The sequence below is a fragment of the Phalacrocorax carbo genome, chromosome 6, assembly GCF_963921805.1.
Source record: "Phalacrocorax carbo chromosome 6, bPhaCar2.1, whole genome shotgun sequence".
Lineage (NCBI taxonomy): Eukaryota > Metazoa > Chordata > Aves > Suliformes > Phalacrocoracidae > Phalacrocorax > Phalacrocorax carbo.
In genome coordinates, this window is record NC_087518.1 from 34,095,170 (window position 1) to 34,114,966 (window position 19,797).

A 19,797-nucleotide genomic window follows, 5' to 3' on the forward strand; every position below is an offset into this window, starting at 1 on the left:
CTCCCCAGTCTCCCTCCTCCACATTAATAATTGGACAGGGAGTTTCCTGAAGAGAGGTTCAGGAAAGCCTGATATTGTATTTGTTTCTCTCTTAGAGGAGAAGGGGAAGAGAGGGCAGGAGGGAACTGCCTTGTCTGGATTCTCCAATGTCTCCACTGCAAATATGCAGTGTCCAGAGAACCCTGTACCTCAATCAACACTTCACAACCTCTCTTGTACAGAAACGCACACACTCCAGCCTTCTCTTTGTAGGAAGCAAAGTTTAAAAAGAAACTTGCTTCTGGGTGCTTCTCTGTTTCAAACTGCCTCTGCAAATTTATCATGTCACTTACTGCCGAGAGTAGCCACAGGTTGGAAGTGTGTACTGAAACACAACATCCATCCTATTGCTTTAGCATTCAGAATAAAGATCATATCTTATTTCAGCATAGAAAATTCTACTTACATTAGAAAAAATAATGAGGGAAGACCCTAAGAACCACTCAGTTCTCTACGTTTTGAAAACGGTGCCCTTGAGGACATAAGCAACAGCATTACATTCACCCACCAGCCACTGAAGCCGAGCAAGGACACAAAGCTTTGATACTCCACTTCCACCTGTGTTTCATCACCACCTTAAGAAAATCCTAGTCCAGGGGTGGGAAACTTGCAGGAATAGCCTCACAAAATCAGGAACAGATGATCACTGTCTACATCACAGCAGATGTGTAGGCGTCCGACAGGCGCACCTGCAGAGCACAAAGCTCCAGGTCTACCACACCAATGCTAAACAGCCTGGTCTGGGCTAACATGGCTAAACTGGTCCAGCACCAATGCTAGCTCAATAAATCCAGCTTGGATACCTCTGTGCTGTGAGGACTTCACAGGTAAAGCTGGGGAGGTGTGGAAGAAAGGATCACCTGCAAGAGTAGGCAAGGGACCCCAAATGCCTTGGCAAAGGCAGTAGGAAGAGAAGCATCCAGGCTGAAAACAATAAAGCTGTCCTGATTTTCACCTAGATAATAGCAGGAAACCCCAGAGCCAGCAATTACATTTGAGTAGAAAGTAGAATGAGAATGCACAGAGATCAGAAACATCCAAGCCCTACATACATTGACTATTCAACCTCCATGAGTTGCAAGTTTGTTTTGGTTAATGTCCCTTCAGCTCTAACACCTAGCAAAGCCTTGAAAGGAAAAGTATCAGTGGTAAACACTGGGGTCTTTCTTCAACTAAGGCCTAAAGCAATCCTACCTCCTGAGACCTGCAGATCCCTGGCAAGCCTAGAGATGATGATACTTTCAACCTTCACAGTTTTGTTTTTAATGACAGGGTGAATCAAAAGCTGGAACAAAGCCTTCAAATAATGAAAAACATGCTTGTGCTTCTGAGGCCTCAGATATACACAGAAAGGGTTCATTTCATTGGCATGGATGATTAAACATGCAAGTTCCACTGCCTGACACGACTAGCAAAACTTTGCAGATACTTCATCCTCTGCAGATCAAAGAGCACCAAAAGGTGAGAAGAGACATGCAGAGAAGGGCTGATTTCACCAGAGGAGCACGGGCGTGCGTGGGAGGTACAGCTTGGCAGGTAGCTTGTCCTTGGGGATGACCTTCAGGAGGAAATACCTGTGAGAAACACTCCTGAAATTGGATGCAGTTACGTAGCAGGGAACCCATGTTAACTGGAATCAAACAAAGTTTTGCTGCTATGACTGCAGAAGTAGGTTTTATTTAATACATGAAAGATAAACTGAAAAACTATTCCCTTTCTGGTGATATTTTTAGCTGTCCAAGCAAATTTCCACAGGCACATTGCCATGCTAATATGCTACAGAAAGGTTATTGTTTTTTCCTTGCTTTTAAGGTCCAATAACCTTTGTGCTTCCATCTTTCTGCTCAACTCTGAGTCAGTAAATAATGCAGTCTTCCCCTGACAGCTAACATCACAGAGGAGCAAAAATTTTTGGAGGTGTTCTGGCACATGTGTGAGCAGGGGCTTTTGCAATGGGAATGTGCACAGGGCAGGAGGCCAGCAAGCAGGAGAAAGTTTCCCCCAGCTCTCTGGGTGGTGGGAAGAGCTGCTACCTCTCCTCTCAGATAATGCTCCTGTGCTGCCCTTGCAAACAGAGGCCACCCAAAATCCAGCCCACAAGAAACAGCGGGCTGGAAGCACACAAGACAAGGCAAGACACCTGCCTTGGTGCAGGCTCAGCATCAGATGCCATTTTGATGTCTTAGTCCGATTTGACCAAAACTGGACTGTGAAGCAATAGCTTAATGTGTTCAAAGATATTTGGACAAGACACACCTGCAGTGTAACCATATATTTTCCTCTCCAGGAAGCCAAGCTAAGAAGGAGGGAAGGAAGGAACAAAATCCACAGAAGCTACGCAGGATTTGCCATGACTTCGACAGGAACCATGCATTACAGGGTAATTCTATGGCTATGGTGATCTTGCCAACCAAAGACTCCTTTAGCAACTGCTTGTCAGGTAATCAAAATAAGGACTGCAAGCCAAATTTACTCACCCTAACAAGGTATCACATCCCCCTGATGACCACAGTAATACACAAGATTTGGATAAAGTTTCTCATCCCCAAAGAAACAAAAGTTGTTGAATTTGAGGCTTGAAGAGGTTTTCATGATTGTGTAATCAGATTTCCCACCTGGCCAATGGGATCTCCAGCACAGCATCCATCTGAAAAAAATATGCACAAATACCTACAGTGGTCTTTACACTCCTGGAGAGGCTGCAGGATCCAGAAAGGATCCCACCGGCTGCAGGGTCTGTGGCTGTCCTAGGCAACTGAAGGCAAGTGTCTCCCACTTTAAAAAAAATAAATAAATTAATTTTAAAATCTGCATTTCCCTAGCTGCAGGAGTTGCCCAGTCACTAGATTTTCTCACATATTTGCTGCGTCAAAGACCCCTCTTCCGTCTTCGTGTACATAGTTACAGGTACAAACATGGCAAGCTGTGACACCCAGGGAGAAAGCATCGAACAGGTCACAAAACCTGGGACTATCACAGGCAAAAAGATGTCAAACAGCTGGGCAGCAACCCCACGCCAGGCATAGACTGGCTTTTCCTCTGCAACTCTCCCTATCCCCCAAACGACCTGGCCTAACCCCGCTTTGCTTGGGAGAGCTGACAAGATTGCAGCCGGAGGTGGTGTGGCCACAGGCCAAGTTACATGAGTACTAATAAAAGAGACTTTGTGAAGGAGCCAAGTTAGTTCTTGTCCCCAACCAACTGTGCCAGAGAGTGTTCAGAGAGAGAGGACAGCCAGCACAGCATCTTTCCTTGCCTTGGGAGCTGGGCTCCAGATGAAATGCATCCTTCTGGACAATAAAACCACATTCTGAAGCCCTTTCCTTGCTCCTACAAGCCCAGGCTGTGAAGGCAAATCCATCTGCCTTAGTCTACATCTCCTGCTTTAGATGTGTGAGGGTGACTCATCTGAACACTTTCCCTGCTACTCTACAAACTCATCTGTAACACTTCAGAGTCTGTCCTTTTCTCATCACAAATGATGTGCTTATTAGCAATTCGTGTATGTATGTACATTCTCAAATTCAATTATGTTATTCAGACATTTAAGATCAAAGTGACAGCTATACACACCATCAAAAACCTGTACCTTATTTCTAACCCAATTGCAGATAAAATTAAGTTAAAGCATATGTAACAGTTACTTGAACGGAAAAAAGAAGAAACCAAATGCTTGCTTTTTTTTTTTGCTGTTAACTCAAAATGAAGTCCAGAATTTCAAAGCTAAAGGAAATCTGAATACAATAAGAGCTAGACATGCTGAACAGGAGCAGCCACATCACCTTCACTTTGTGCTCCAGCAACACAGTGCAAGAACAATGAATGCAACAAGCTTATAGTCTGGTGTGGACGCAGTCCTTTTCCACCATCCCGATGTACCCCTTCATGGTGACAGTGCAGGCGGGACAAGGAACAGTTTCATAGCTATTTTTAAATGATGGGGGAACAGAAAAGCCAATTAACATATTGCAGGCCTGCCAGAGACGCAGGTTGCCTGTATGGGCCTTGTGGTGAGGATCTCAAGGCACTGGGAAGCTGCCATGCCACCCCCCATCGAAGGTCACTGTGATCCATCCTGCTTCATCCTTCTCAAAGTCCAAGTGTCCTCCTCTCACACAGCTCATGGGCCCTGAAGTTGTCTGGCCAGAGCACCAATTACCTTCCCAAACAGCCAGAAATTCCTGGCTGTAGACCCAACTGCCCAGGCAGAGGCAGCCCCCACACCACCTGCAGGCCCCCAGACTGCTCAAGCTGCCTTGGGAGCATGGAAGCCCTCCAGCTTTGAGGCGAGTATAGATGTGAGCGGTAACCTGCAGTTCTATAGCATCCAGGGCGCACAGGACAGACCAGAGCAACTATTTTAAAGCAGCCAAAACAAAAGTTGACCAATGTTTTTGCATCTCTGTCAAAAGTTCATCTGCAGAAAACTGCTCTGTTTTTCTAAACCAAGTTAAAACCAGGTTAAAACACCAGTTAAATATACTTTTAAATGAAAGTTAATGTCCCAGTGTATTGAACTGCTGGTGGGCTGGAGACTAGTGCCTTTACTTTTATTAGTGGAGCCGAAACCGCTCTGCTCCTACCACCAATTTCCTCTCCTAGAAATCTTCCACAGGCTCTGCTGAGTGCTCTGACCCCTGTCTCTACAGGGATCTGTGCCTGGTTCCTATGAAGATCAGTTTGAACGTCACTTTTCTTTTGCTTCCTTGTAAATTTGTAATACTCAACAATTTAAACACAAATAACACTTCCATTGTTTCACTCTTATTGCAGCAATAGGAGAGAGTTTGGCTTGTCTTTGCTTGTTCCTTAAAAACACCAGTGAGCAACAGATTCTTCCAACAAGTAATCTCTTCTCTGCAGAAACTGCCTAAAAAAGGTATTTCGGAAAGTCAAGCACTTGTGAAACTTGGGGATAACTTGATGCAATACCAATGACTTTTCTGAAATTGAATAATTACCAAAGGTGAGCATGTGGTGCAAGAATGAAGGAAAAAAACATACACATAGCGGGAACATTCCATGTGCAACCCAATGTCTGCACAAACATCTTCTCTAGCAGAGAAATAACAGATTGATGCATACAGCCTGAGGGCTTCCAGAGAGAGTCCTGGAGGCATTACCCACACTGAAGGGCCTGGAACAACTTGAGGAGTTTTCCAGAGACACTAAGACTTTGCACGTCCACAAGTGACAATGCACTTCTTTAACTTCCCTGGTGCTGCATCAATACTCTGCCAGCAGCCAACATGCGGGTGCTCCCAGCACCTTGCAGCCAAGCACGCCAACCTGCCTGCTCCCTGCCTCAGTTGGGGAGCACCCTACAGCTCCTCAGTCCGTTCCCCTTACACATTCCCCATGATAGGACAAGAGGAATAACTTCAGATAATAACAATGAGCGAGCCCCAGTAATTGCAAAGCCCACATCCCAGGAGCAGTTCTGGTTTCTGCAACTGGGGCTGGCTCACGGCTGGCATGCGCGGGGGTTTTGCAGCTCGCAGCCACACAGACACAGCCCTTTGCAGACCGCTGTCTCACTCTGCAGCCTCATTTGGCTAATCTGACACAGCTTCACACGATTATGGTGGTATCTGTGTCACAAGGGCAGGACACAGACACTGGGCAAGGAAAGATCCCTCTTCACATTTTCTTGGGGGTGGTTTTATGTTTTAAAAGTATTTTTTTCCTGCAACAACTTAATAAAAATGCAATCGGAAAGTCACTTATTTGTTTTGATCCTGTTCTTTCAATGAATAGATTGAGTCCATTACACACAAACACATACATGCACCTAAAATGCCGTGTACTAACCTTCAGAGCAAAGAGTCGTGGTTTGGCTGTGCTGAAGTTCACAGCACATATAATCATAGGACAGCTTCAGTCATAAGCATAAGGCACCATAGGTTTCAGCCACGTAAAAGCTAAGTTAAACATGTTTTAAAATTCCCTTTACCTGCCCCCCCTACTCCTACAGTGGGATCAGTTCTTCCACCTAACCCAGAAGGCACAGATTGCAAACACAAGTAAAATACTTACTGCCAAAACCCGCAGGAAACTTAATGAAGTGAGGATAATTCCCATACATGTTTACTCTTCAGTTCATCTCTTGCCTTTTTAAACACAACTGCCTCCTCTAACTTCAAAGCTGGCCGGAGCGTGGCGCAGCCCGCTGGGGTCGGGACATGGCTCTGCAGGAGCAGGGGCTCTCAGAGGGTGCCGAGGCAGCTGCCTCCTCCAGTGGCCTCATCCTCACTTCATGCCGGCAGCAGCTGCTCGCCAGGATGAGACATGCTCTTGTTCGCCGCTGCTCAAGGCTGGCTCCCGTGCTCAGCTGTCTCAGCTCCCTGCGAATTCACGGCAGACTGTCCGGGTAGCATAATCGCCCGGATAAGATGCCAATCAATGCATGACGGCTCTGGTATAGATCAGAAATTGGGAGGAGGGGGGAAGGATAAGTTGTTTAGGGGAGGAGCATTGTGGGGAAGGAGGGGGGTGCTTTGCTTTTCCACCGGTGAAGATTCGATGCAGTTTATTAGTTATACTAGCCCCAGCCATGTGGAGGTGTTTTCCAGACAGGCAAAGAGCCAGCCCTCGCCCAGAGGGCTGGTGCCCTGAGGACGGACCGGCTGACAAACAGGGCAAGAGTACACATGCAACCATCCCAGCGCTTTGGGGCTAGGGCCGTGCAGTACAGGCAGCTCCACACTCCCATCCTACACCAAGCCTTGCCTCGGCTGTGCTCATGGCATAAAATCCGGCCCCTGCGGATTGCAGTCTCCCCTAGGAAACACAGCCAGGGCTGAGGAGGACCAGGACCTTCCAGGGGATGGTGGAGCTGGAAGCTCAACTCCCCTCCCCAACCCCATCCAAAGGGGTCCAAAAACCACCCAAACCACCTTAAAGAAGGCATCATGAGCCAGTTGCTAAAGCTGTATGGGATGAGAAGAGGTGTGGACAGGACAGAGCCCATGGGGCTCAATCCGTGCCACACAGAGTCAGTAAAGTGTTCACAGCCATGGCAGCAGAATGCAGTAGGCTTCACAGACAGTCCCATACACAAATACACAGCTTCACTTTAATGCCCACCCACCCTGTCAATTAAGTACTGCAGGAAATAGGTAGAAATAAGCAGAAAAAAGCAGCCAGTTGCCAGACTGGGGCAAAGCCACAGGCAGGCTCCAGCACTGCCTCCTCTAGTGGCTGGTACTCTGGAGGAGGTGCAGTCCCAGTTCCCTGCCCAGCAAGCCCCCTACCCAACTGCTGCAATTGTGGGGAGAGGCAGGGATGCAGGCAATAGAACAGCCCACTGTTTCTGGTTTCTGATCTGGGTGACCTCGGATGAAGTCACCTCAAAGGAATGGAGGAGGGAGGAATTTTGCCCGAGGTTGTAAAACAAGCAGGGACCAAGGTCTGCACTGACTTACATGCATGTTGGAAGAGGAGGTGGGTTGCAACCCTGCACTAGCCATGTGGCAGAGAAAGGGGCCACAGGGCTAACAAGGGGCTCTGCCCTTCCAGTGAGGCCACGAGCCATCCCCACGTGCAGGATGGGAAGCATGGCATGCAAGCAGGGAGACAAAAAGAGGTAAGAACAGCAGATTAGGATGTTTGGCATCCTTCAAAGGCCTGCTGGCCCCTGGCCCCTCCAGGTCACCCAAGGGCCCATGCTGCCCTTTGGCCCCTAAGCATGCTACAGGGGAAGGCATGCAGTATGCCAGCACAGAGCTGTTCACAGCATCCAGCTGTCCAGCTGCAGCTCAGGTGGATGCTGTCTGAGAGGCTGTCAGCCCCAAGGTATTGCATGTGCAGGAGAAGGAAAGGTTACCCTTGTTGGGTCTGTTTCTTGCTTCACTCTCAGACATTGCCATACCTATTTCTCTCTAGCCAGAGAGTTTAAGCAAGGGAAGGGTTTTTTTTTTCCCCCTTCCCTCATATTAATGATTATAAAATTATTTTTAAAACGTGTTTTGGTTTCCTCCCATTTCTGCTCTGCTTCCATTTGTGAGCACCTGATAATGTACAATATAAGGAGGATACCATGCTATGGACACACAGCTCTTTATGGGTAGCAGGTACATCAGAGCAGCTCCAGGACTTTGAGCTTATCTGGGCACAGGAGCGTAACATTTGGGAGTGCATCTCCACTTAGCAGAATGAATGGATATCCAGGCTGGTGTCAGGAGCAAGGGGGTTTGCAGGCAGTAGGATCAGTGTTCTGCATAGCCTGTTAGGTGTGGCCCAAGTATATATGCACTGTTTTTTCTCACTTATTAAAAAAAAAATAAAAAGAGAGAGAGAAATCAACATTCAGAGTAGGTTCTACTGAGGCAAAATACAAACAGAAGAGATCGCTCTCATATTTTCTATCTGGCCATCTTTCACATCTCATTTGTTTTATTGCACAAACATAAATGGGACTGCACAACTGTTTCAGAGGAGGAGAGGCAGCCTAGAGCATCATGCTTACACGCCCCACTCACGGGCCACAAGTTTTGAGCTCCAGGAAAGGGAGACCAGAGGGTTTGATAACCAGCACGAGAGCATGACACAGCAGCATCTAACTGTGTGGTGCTATGTCCTGTCCCTCTCCCCATTCAGCTGAGCTTGCGTCCTCCCCTGCCACCACCCCAGCATACAACAAGGACATCCCCAGCAAACATCCTCAGCAAGAGCCAGCCCTCCTCCAAGTGTCCACACCTACATCCAGGTGCAGAAACCATAGGCACAGCTCTTGTTTCAGTGGGTGCTGCCCCACACTCACCTACAGGTCCCTCCAAAACCCTCTCCACCCTGCACTAATCCAAGTGGCGTCACTGGCAACCACAGGGATTTCTAACCCGTAGGCAAAGTTTGCTATTTCAGGATAACACTAGCTTTGCCTCCAGTGCTGTCCTTTAACAGCCACACTGGGGATCCTTGTTAGGGGCAGGAGGCAAAAGCCAGGCATGGGGCAGGGATGCCCCAAGGTCCTGCAAGCAGAGACCCAGAGTGCTGTGGGGAGCTGGCTGCAAGGTAGCTTTTTTCAATCTTCGGATAGAAAAATCGGATTTCTCAGCAGAACAAGTTTTTATTCCTCTGTGATAAGACAGAAACATCTTTCAATCAAAACCACCAACAATCTGCTCCCAAAAGAATTGATTTTCATACACACCCCCTCAATAAGATCCAAGACTTCCACAGAAGGGGAGACTTCGTGCAGCCTCAGGCACAGCCTGCCAGAGGGATGCTTCTCTGATCTGGTGTCAGGGAAAGTTCTGGCATGATGGGAAGCCTGCCTGTCTAGCACCCACCCAGAGACCTTTCCCATCATCTGTCCATCTCCCCGCAGAGACACACCAGGGCCATCTACTGCCAGTCCCCACCAGCACTCAGAATTGAGCCACTGTTTTGTGAGAAAAATCCACACTTGCACAACAGTTTTGCTTCCACCTGCTTGAGTTACACTTTGCCACCATCTCAGCCTGGCTTGTCCCTTGCTCTCAGGCTGGACGAGAGGGCTGTGCCCCAACTGAGCAACTATGGGGCAGAGCAGGAGCAAAGCCAGCTGTATGGCCAGTTCAGCCCAGCCAGCACTGGGGCAGGGAGGTGTGAGCAACGAAGCAGCTTTGCGTTTTAAGCGCCATCCATGCTGAGATTTAGTAGTAGCATTAATTCTTACTGACCACATGGGATCTCAGCAGCTTTAATTCCATGCTAATGAAGTTTTAGTGGGGAATTATTTTTATTGATCTGCCCAGAGCAAAGAGCCTGATTTTAGTCCAGCTCTGCCAGCTCCCCCTTCCTCATCTCTCTTTTCTTTCTTCCAGCTTAGAAGAAAGGGGAGAGGGAAGACAAAACGGCTCTGAGCACCTTAAAAAGGCTGGCAGTCCCACGGAGTAAGTGGATTACTTTATTGATTTTTAGCAGATCTGGGTTAGCAAGTGCTTAGTGCTGCAGAACACATACACACACTGAGCAACAACAAGGAAACCCCTCCAGGCCTTTTCCTCAGGCAAAGCAAGTATCGGGCAATTCATTTAGGGGACCACCATGGGTTTTGGGATATGGAGAGGCTCTAGCCCCTGTACCCAAATCAGTCTATGACAGACTCCAGGAACCAGCTCAGTCTCTCCTAAGAAGTACTGCAGGACCATACAGAGGCAGCCCCTCAATTTCTACTAGAAACAGCGCAAAGTCACTCCTTCAAATTACTGAATGCTTTTTATTTCCCCTCCTTGTTTCGTAAAAGAAGAAGACATTATGACTGTTATTTTAGGAAGGAAAACCATTGCCATGGGACTGAGTGCTGCCAACTGCCATCCAGCAGCCACACGCTGAGGGGCATCAGTCACAGGGGGACTCCCAACAAAGCAGCACTGAATCAAGCCAACGGAGATACTAATGTTGTGTTTGGGTCTCTGACTCACTCACCTCCCCATTAGCTTTCCAAGCTAATTACTGAAGCTAATATTTCAGCAGTGTGTTGGAAGAGTATCTCAAAGACCTCCCAGCGCTACTTCTTCAAGGCTTTTGAGATGCTGGGCTCTGGAGCCAGACCCTAAACACGTGAAGGCCTAAAGCGGAATAATCTTATCCCACCCTGCCCCAGAACAATAAAATCTAGAGATTAACTATGGTCCCTATACCCTGCACAATGGTTTGAACCAGAAAAACTCCAGACGTGACTGAGAATACCATCAGTTCCCCATCCCACCTCTGTTTAAAGGCAGAGGCATCCTATGGTTGTGCATGTGGCAACAGTATCTGCAAATAAAAAGGCTGCAGCCCTCATAACCCTACAGCTGCAGAGGCATCTCCCTCCTGACACACTGCTTCAGAGCCACAGAGTCCCAGAGAAAATCCACTGCCCATGGGCTGCTGGTGTTAAAGCTGGGACGCCCTTCATATGGCTAGTGAGGTTCAACAGGGGCTACCAGGCTGAGTGTCCCAGGAACCAAAATGCCTATTCCCCTCCCTGCTTGTCTCCAAGGGAAGACACACGGACATGAGGTGACATGCTCAGGGCCAAACAGGAAGTCAGTGGTAGAGCAGGGACTAGAAATCGGGTTTCTCAAGGCTAGTCAGCAGACTGAACCAACCTCGCCTGTCTGCTGTACCAGTTGCCATCGGCCTGGGACAGGCAAAAGTCACCAAAAGCAATGTGTCCCCTATGATTCCTTGGAGACGGAGTGGAAGGGAGCTACTGCATCATCCCTTCCCCACCCAGCTTTGCCCTTTCACACTGCTGTCTCTTGTAACACAATAACCACAGACACCAAGGTAATAAAATTAGCCCCAGAGCCTCACCAGGCTAATGCAATTACCAGCAGCAGCATATTCAAACAGCAGCACCACAAACACACCCGCAGTAACACAGCCTCCCCTCTCCTTCTCCCCAGGCCTTCCCCATCTCTCTCTGAGCGCCATGGCTGCCACCCGCCATGGGTCCCCTCCCCAGGGTCTGGAGGGCACAGGCCACGATCCCCAGTGCCGGGCTGCTCCAGGGAGGACACTGCCTACCTTGCAGAAAGCACCGTCCTGTGCAGCCAAGAGCAGGCTCTGAGCGCAGATAATTCCCAGTCTGTTAAAACCTTGGGAGACCTTCAATTACCAGTACCGTAATGAGGCCCTCAACACTAATCAGCGGTGTCACCGAATCCTCTTACGCCTGCCTAAGCACCTCCAGCAGCTTTGCTGATTGCGGGGCCCAGCTGCCCGCTGCCCCCAGGGAATTACCTCCCAAGGCAGGCACCCATGGCAGCACAAGCACATTTTGACAAAGATGCAGGTGAGACACTCCCAGGCAATGGTGCCAGATGACAGGGTGACAGAGACACCTGAGCAAGCTGTCTGCCCATCCCAGAGGGCACCTGGGACCAAGCCTGCACTGGCATGGGCAAATATTGCAAAATTACTAGAGGAGATATTTTAATGCTAATGTTCCCTATTTGAGATGCAAAGGGCAGGTTTACGGATGTCTATTTCTGAATATGTAGTGTCATCTACACCATCAAGCCAAGCTCATTCTTCAGGATGCTCCAAGAAACTTTTCAGCCCCTAACTGTGGACAGCAGGTGACCCCGTCTCACTCTGCTCCTCTGCGCTGGCACTCATTCACAGGGCGACAGGCAGCTCCCTCCACATATCCGTTCTGACTCACGCTTTCTGCTTCAACAATGCACTTTTTAATATCATGCGAGGAGCAAAAACAACAGGTCCACTATAATGCCGAGATATCCTGAGGCAGAAAATCCATTTGGAGCCCAGCTAGAGAGATGCAAGTCAATTAGACACTTTCTGGGGCGTCAAGCTGCCAACAATCCCGGCCTTTGTAACAGCAAAGAATTGCTGCCTATGTGCTTCCCAGCGACTCCCCCTTGCCAGAGCAGAAAGGTCAGCAGCGGTAGCGTCATGGAAAAGCATGCAACAAAGTATTCCTGGGAAGGTGGATCCCAAAAATTAGCTATTTGGACCCTCTGGAAAATATCTTTTTGTCAAAAGCATCCATTGCTTTGGGTTGGGTTCACAGCCCGTAATACAGGAGATTTGTGCTACACCAGATAGAGGTTTGGCCATGCATTGTATTGAGAAGCAACAGTTGGGTCAACAGAGTGCTAGCTCAGGGTCTGGGAGCTCATGGCTCCCTGCTGGTTTTCAGGCAAGTCACTCAATCTTTTTAGCTTTGCTGGAATAAAGATCATAAAGACAAAAAAGGAACTGCAATATTGCAGCTGGGAGAGTCACACATTCCTCTGAACTTCAAGGTAAGCACCTGACTTTTCTTGTCAGTGGTGCAAGGCAGAAAACTGGGCTATAAAACCAGGATTCTAGGTTGGATGAGGACCAAATGAAGCCAGGATTTCTATGGGCAAGTGCTAAAGTCACTGAGATCCAAAGGCAGGTCTCTGACCAAAAGGTCCTCATGTCCAGACGACATTTTGGTGGGAAATGGACGTTCAGCTCTTAAAAGTCCACTTTGACATGCCATTTGGTGTTCAGCAAGGGTCTTTCAATGGACAGGTGAAGAAAAGGTTCACTTGATGCCTCCTTGATACCACCCTGCAAGCAAGCTTTCCAATCAGAGTGCCAGAGGACCTACAGGTTCTCACTTAAATGCAAGGCCCTCTTTAACCCTGCTGTACACATGATGTAAAGCTGGGATTTCCAAAAAATGCCTGAAAACAGCTAGGTTACCTTCCTTTGAAGAAAACTACACCCTGAAGACCAAGATTTCCTCAGTTCCTGAAGAAAAGTTCTCAGAGAAACCTTAGAAGACACAGCCCATGCAATTGCCTGCAATTTTGCCATTTTCCCACAACAACCATTTCTCAGAGGAAATATTTCAACAGAAGATGGTTCCTTGACCAGGTTAACCCTGCATTATTGCTTGTAGGGACAGGGACTCTAAAAAAACAAAACAAAACAAAACAAAACAAAACAAAACCACAAACCATCCCAGTAACAACCTACAGATTTCAAGGCTTCTCTGACTACCCAGAAACAAACTACCTAAGTGAAACTCGGTTCCCTCGCCTATCTCTGCAGAACTCCTGGAAAACTTTCAAAAAGCCTTTTTTTTTTCCTGGATTCCACTCCGTTCTTCATTCTCTTTTGCTGGCAAACCTGGATTTTTGTGAGCAGACTATGTTCCCCTCCTTGACAAGGGCCTGAGCTGGGTGGCACACCGCTGATGGGGGACAGCCCAGCCACAAAAGGTGTCTGCTGGACCTTGCATTTGTTGATGGCCGCCAGAGCTCAGCACAGGGTGGGGAAGGTCTTTTTGCAGAACTGCCCTGCACAAGGCCACAATGGGCTCCCACCTGCATCCCCCATGGCAGATGCCACAGCCTCCTGGGCAGCTGGGGGCTTTGCTTGCTACTCTCACTTTGTGCATCCCCATGTTAATGTTTTTACATTTCCTCCTGCTTCAGCAAGTGCAAAACTCCAGAGACAACCTGTCAATCTCCATCACATCTGGCTGCCTCATATGGTCTATTTATACCAGACAGGCAAATGTGGATATCTTGGAGTTCAAGGTAACAGTGGTTATTTCTGCTCTGACTAGCTCCTTTCTCAGGGGAAGCAGACTTGGAGGCATCCAAGAGGAACAGCTTCACATCTGGGGCTAGCAGCAGTACCTTCATGGCCGAAGGCACAGTAGCCACCACCAGCCATAGCCCGCTCCGGTCCCCGCCACAGCAGCCAGGTCCCAAAAGCCCATAAAGTTGATATCTATCCTAAGCTACCTCATCACAGGCCCCTCCTGCAATGGGAGAGGGGAGATGAGCATGTACCTTTGGATTTCTAACCCATGTTCTCTCCAAGCAAGCAAGGCCACAGCTTCAAGCTTGCTCACGCTGGGTTGCTCCACTGAGCACTGCCTGGATCAGGTGCAAGCATCTGACTGCACACTGTCACATTAATGCCATAGCAAGGGCTCCAGCTTTTACTGAATCACTTCTCTCTCTCCTGTGCTTTTATGTCTACAATACAATTTAGTCCCTGGCAGCCAGTGTATCTGATCCAGGATAAAGCTTGCCTTATCAAGTTGGCCCATTACTATCATTTAAAAGGATCTGAAGAAGGAGAAGGCATTTACACCAGATTAGCACTTCGCGTCACACGGCCACAGAGCTTTTGATCTGGACCAAAGGTGCAAAAGCTACATCTACCATATTGCCAAGGCGCAGCTTCAGTCAGCACTTTTCAGGCAGCCATCTTCATAGGTTAGTCCTTGCTCCAGTCAACGAGACATTTTCTATAAGCCATGGTGGGATGGTGGGGCTGCTGCCCCTTTCATAGGATGCTTGCAGCTCCTCAGGAGCCTGGCAGCTCACCTGGATCCCACCTCCACTTCACTTCTGCAGATGCCACTGGCTCCTTAACACTTTTCTAGTGGATTTCAGCCTGTCCCCTGAGAGCAGGGAAGGAAATCAAATACCACTAAAACCCAAGTGTATCTGCATGAAAGGCGGAGAGGCAGGTTTCTCAATGCTTTGCTGTATCCTCTAATGCACAAAGATCTCATCTGTCTCTGTAATGACATGATCTTCTCAGGGATGGCTCTCCTGAGCTCCACTGAGTTTCAAGCAAGTCTTGGAACAATTTCCCATTGCTCCAAATACCCTGTTCCAGCAACCCTGGCCTAGCATTATTAGCACAGCAACCCTGCATGCTGCAAGCCCCCAGCTCACGCCTATAATGCCTCTGAGACACCAGGGGAAAAATCACATACCAAAACCCCCCCGAAACAATAAACTAGACCACATCTTTGCCCAGAGTCACACCCTGTTTAATGCTATGCTGCCGAGACATGCCTATGCAGCCTCTCCACAAATACTGGATCCAGAGACACATTCATTTTACAATCATCACTTTATAGATCCAACCAACAACAGTTCAAGACTGCCAGCCCGGTCTGTTTGACATTCAGGAGATTGAGCCATCTCTTTGCCTTGCCCAGACAGATACATACATCCCTCATCTGTTCTAGCAGCTGTCCTTCCCCTGGGACTCACCTTCCAGTGGCAGCCAAAGGGAGAAAAACACAACATGAAACTCAGCCAAAATGTTCGCCCATGAGATTGGTTCCTCTCAATGTTTCCCTGCAGAAACAGTTAAAAACCCTTCATCTCCCTGTGCAGCTGAGGGGCAGGTAAGGAACCAGCTACAGTGAGCATCCCTTTCCTCATCAATGCCCTCCATTGCCTTTCAAACATATTCACTTCTCAAAAGCCACACAGTCCCCTATACCAAATGGAAAATCCACTGCTATTTAAAGCCATGGGAGCATGACAAAATCCCCTGTGCCCTAAAGAAAGGAACAGCCCTGGATCAAGACAAGCACAGACCACAGAACACAGAGCCAAGACAGCACAGCAGCGAGGAGCAAGCACATGAAGAATTTGCAGGGATGTGGAATGACATTTGCTGGCACTGTCAAATATCTGCTCTCTGTCCCCCAACCTCTTGCCAGTAAAAAGAGAGAGAAAGAAGTGAGCACCTGCCCACAGCCACATGTTTTGGCCCTGTCCTTTCAAGCCTCTGAACAGAAGGATCAGCTCTGCATAGCAGAAGCAGAGAAAGGACCTGGGATGATGCGGGCACAGCAATACACACTTGAGTACTGGCACTGTGCTGAGGTGCAGACTTAAGTCAGCTTATTAAAGCAAGCCTTCAGAGATCCCAGAGCAGCTTCTCCAACACATCTGTCTTCTCTGCTAGCCAGACATATCCTACTTGCAAAATCTGGAGCCCAGTCCCTTTTCGGGTCTGAATCTTTCCAGAGCAGCAGCACAGCCCTAAAGGCTAATCTATACCAGCAAATTCACCAGCCCCACAGCATGGGCTCAGGGACTGTCCTGCTGGTTGTAAACACAGTCCCTGGTGCTTTCCATCAGGTAGTTCCCAAGCACAGTCTGGGAGTCAGCACAGGCCAAGGGTTGTTCCCACTGGGAATTTTTTGACGTTTAAAAGCCAAGCCATAACCACAAAAAATCAGTCTCCCCTGGCTCATTTCATTAGTGAGGCTTTTAAATCATACCTATCCACTAAATACTGCAGCCCTGGAGCCTAAAATCCAGGGCAGCAAAGACCCACAATTTCTGGGATGCTTGAAGTGTATCCCAGAAATTGTGCAAGACACACCCCTCAGTGCCCCAAGTACTTCTCTGAATCCCCCTGGGCACTGGTCCCAGGTAGGAAGCTTTCCAGGAAGACGGCTCCCCCAAGACATGGGCTACTTCAAGCTCCCACAAGCACAGCAGACCCAGGAGACACATTTACATGCCGTGCTTTGGCACACATAACCTCTAATCTAGGATCACACAGCAGAAAGGAGTATTGATGAACCCTTGGTCAGGTGAAATGGAAGAGCTAGAAGAGTCAAGGGCCTCAGCTGCCTGCAATGTACACAGCTCTCTCACAAACAAAACCCATCCCATTTGCAATACCCATGAGCTGCCCCAGTGCCTCTTTCTGGCTCTGTAAACAAGCTATCGGTACAGGCTGGCTCCCAGGACCCCGAGCAAGCAGACACAAAAGCACCATCTCTGTCAGTGCTCTCCACCTCTCCTGGTCCTCTAGGAAGATGCACCTTTCTGTGCATTCCCAACAACTCCAAGCAAGAATCTCCCAAAACCTCCCCAACATCTGTAACGCTGCTTGGAGAACAGCCCTGCTCACATCTCTGCTGAGCAGATTGCACGGACTGTCTCTCGGAGCAGCCACATTCCTGGCCTTTGTAACAAGTCAGCAATAAGAAAAAGGTCATTTACATCCATCACCACGTATGTGGCAGTGAACAGGGCCAGGGCTGCTGTAGAATAGCCAGGCATGGGCCAGTTCTCTGCAGGGATGTCTGCGCAGGTATCACTACAGATTTTGGGGGCAGCCAGTCCTGGACCCACATGGTTATCCCTGATGGAAGATGCTGAACAGTTCAGGGCAGAGGCTGCTGGGAGGCACACTCGAGCACAATCTGTTCCTACCTCCCCTGTCAGCGTTCACCATTTGAAAGATGGACCTTCGGCCTGGCTCTGTCTGGCTGCTTTTTATACCCATGGGATACTCTCACCCAGCCCACACAGCTCTGGCCTACAAGTCCAAGTTCCAGCCTACACATGAGGCAGGGTAGGGGCAGAAATCATAAAATCACAGACCCAGGTTCAAACCTTAGCATCACTATTTTGGCCTGATGAGGAAGGCAGCGAGGATGAAAGGATGTTTGATGCGAGATGTGATGTGATCACTCCCTGCCATCCCAGGTGCCAAAGGGCACTTGCTCCTCAGCCACCTGCCCCATCCCCAGCTGGGCAAGCACAGCAGCCCCCAGGGCACCTGCAGCCCTGTGCTGCACAGCCAGAGACAGATGGATCCCTGGCCAGCACATCAGCCCTCCCCATGGGCTGACTTGCTGCACTAGCTATCTGTCAAGGGCAGGGATCTTTGCCCAGCATAGAAGCATGCCTGAGCTCTTCCCAGCTCCCTCTGCACCATGGCTCAGCACCTAGGTGTGTGATGCGCAGGCAAGGCTGGCCAGGGCTACTGAGTGGGACTGGCAGCTTTGCATCTCGAGTGCCCAAGGTGCCAGTGCAACTGTGGATGAACCCGTGCTGCCCAGGCGGTGATCTGCCAGGGGACAGGTCCCCAAATGCAGCTCCTTCTCCCTCAGCAGGACTCAGTGCCTCATTTTCCAACTCAGAGCATTTGGAGGGGGAAGTATTCACCTGCTCCAGGGTCACTTTTTGCTTCTGTGGTCATATATCCCTAAGAAAACCCATCCTAAAGGATGTGGCAGGCCCAGCCTGCCTGCAAGCTGCCATCTCCCAAATGCAACCCCATTGCCTGGCTTGAAAACCTGCCCCAAGTGCCCTGCTGTCCCCTCCTCCCCTCTGTGTATGCCTTTAACAGTTTGCTGGATTACCCATTGCAACTAAAATAACAAAGCTTCAAAAGAAGAGGGCAAACAAATGCGATATTCTGCAGCAATTAGGGCTAAACAGGGGAAAGGGGAATGAATAGACAATGGGGAGTGCAGGGACTCCACAGCCCAGCCCCAGCAGGCTGGGCACGAACTGTCCTCGGGAGGCCAGGTCTGAGCCAGGGACCAGCGAGCTGTATGTAAGGAAAGGCAGGGAGATGAAAAGGGTTATTTAAACAAGCACCGGGCAGTCCCCACGGGGCCTCCCTGTCCACTTGGCTTCATCTCAGAGTGTCCACAGAAGAGCGGCTCCTGCTTTCCCCTCTCACCAAGTCCTTTCAAGTGGCAGGGGGACACTGGCAAGCTGTGGTGGGGTCCACTTAGAAAGGAAGGAATCCATTAATCTCCCTGGTAATTACTGCCACATATGGATTTGCACAATTACACTCCGTTAATTGGTTATTACAGGCAAGCCAGACTGATTGGGCAGAACGGCTGGGTTTTAACCCCTTAGCTGCCCCCAGGGCCAGCCAGACATGAAGGCAGCCTTCTTCCCAAAATACTGCTGTATCCTCCGGTAACCTTGCTGGCTCCTATGCCCAGGACCAGCAAGCATGGCCTGCAGCATCCAGCCTGAGGTGTCTTTGCCCTGATGCCTTCCTTTCAGCTGGTGATCCCAAGGAGATGGACCCAAGGGGAAGGAGTGAGCCTGCACCTCAAAAGAGCCAAACTCCCCAGCCATTTCATCTGCTCTGGGTTTGCAGCAGACACACCATGTACTCCCCAGGGTGCTGAAGGACTGCAAACTCAGATCTTGTTTGTTTTTAGAAGGAAACCCAGATTCCTTGTGCACTTTGACTTCATTCCCCCAAGCCCAGCAGGGTTAGTGCCAACAAGAAGAGAATCCACCCCAAAGTCTCTCTCAGTCTCTGAACACAGCTTGTCCACCTAGATTTGCAATGTAATGCTTCACTTCATCAAATCACTGAAAACAGAGGCTTTACTTTAGTAATAAATATATATAACCACAATAATATAAGCTATGCCAAGAAGTACAGATAAAAGTCTTGTAAAACTCCAGACAGTGTAGGATTTCAGCCAGTCAGGTGTGGAGGTAGCCTGGCCTCCCCACACCACAGCCACCACCTCTGACTCCCCTCACAGGTAACGGGCCATCCAAGACACGGCCCCAAAATGGCTCTTTCAGGATCCAACAATGTTTCTGGAGAAAGCTCAGAAGAAGCAGGCCAAGGCAAGAGCGATTTCTGCCAGAATTGTGTCAAAGGCTTCCTGTTAAAAAGCTGTAACAAGAAAGCAAACAAGAGCATTGGCAGAAAACCCACAGGGCAGCAGGGCCC

General features: G+C 49.0%; 1 protein-coding gene across 3 annotated transcripts in view; it reads right to left on the minus strand.

Annotated features, from left to right (window-relative positions):
- Positions 1-19,797, minus strand: part of RXRG (retinoid X receptor gamma) — a 39,273-nt gene that overhangs the window by 15,759 nt on the left and 3,717 nt on the right. Inside the window, exon 1 of one of the 3 annotated variants that reach the window (XM_064454574.1) lies at positions 6,076-6,139. The exons of the other annotated variants lie outside the window; for them this stretch is intronic. Coding sequence (XP_064310644.1) covers positions 6,076-6,124 — 49 coding nt within the window. The 5' untranslated portion in view covers positions 6,125-6,139. Of the gene's footprint in view, positions 1-6,075; positions 6,140-19,797 lie in introns of those variants that run through there. 3 annotated transcript variants of the gene reach the window in all.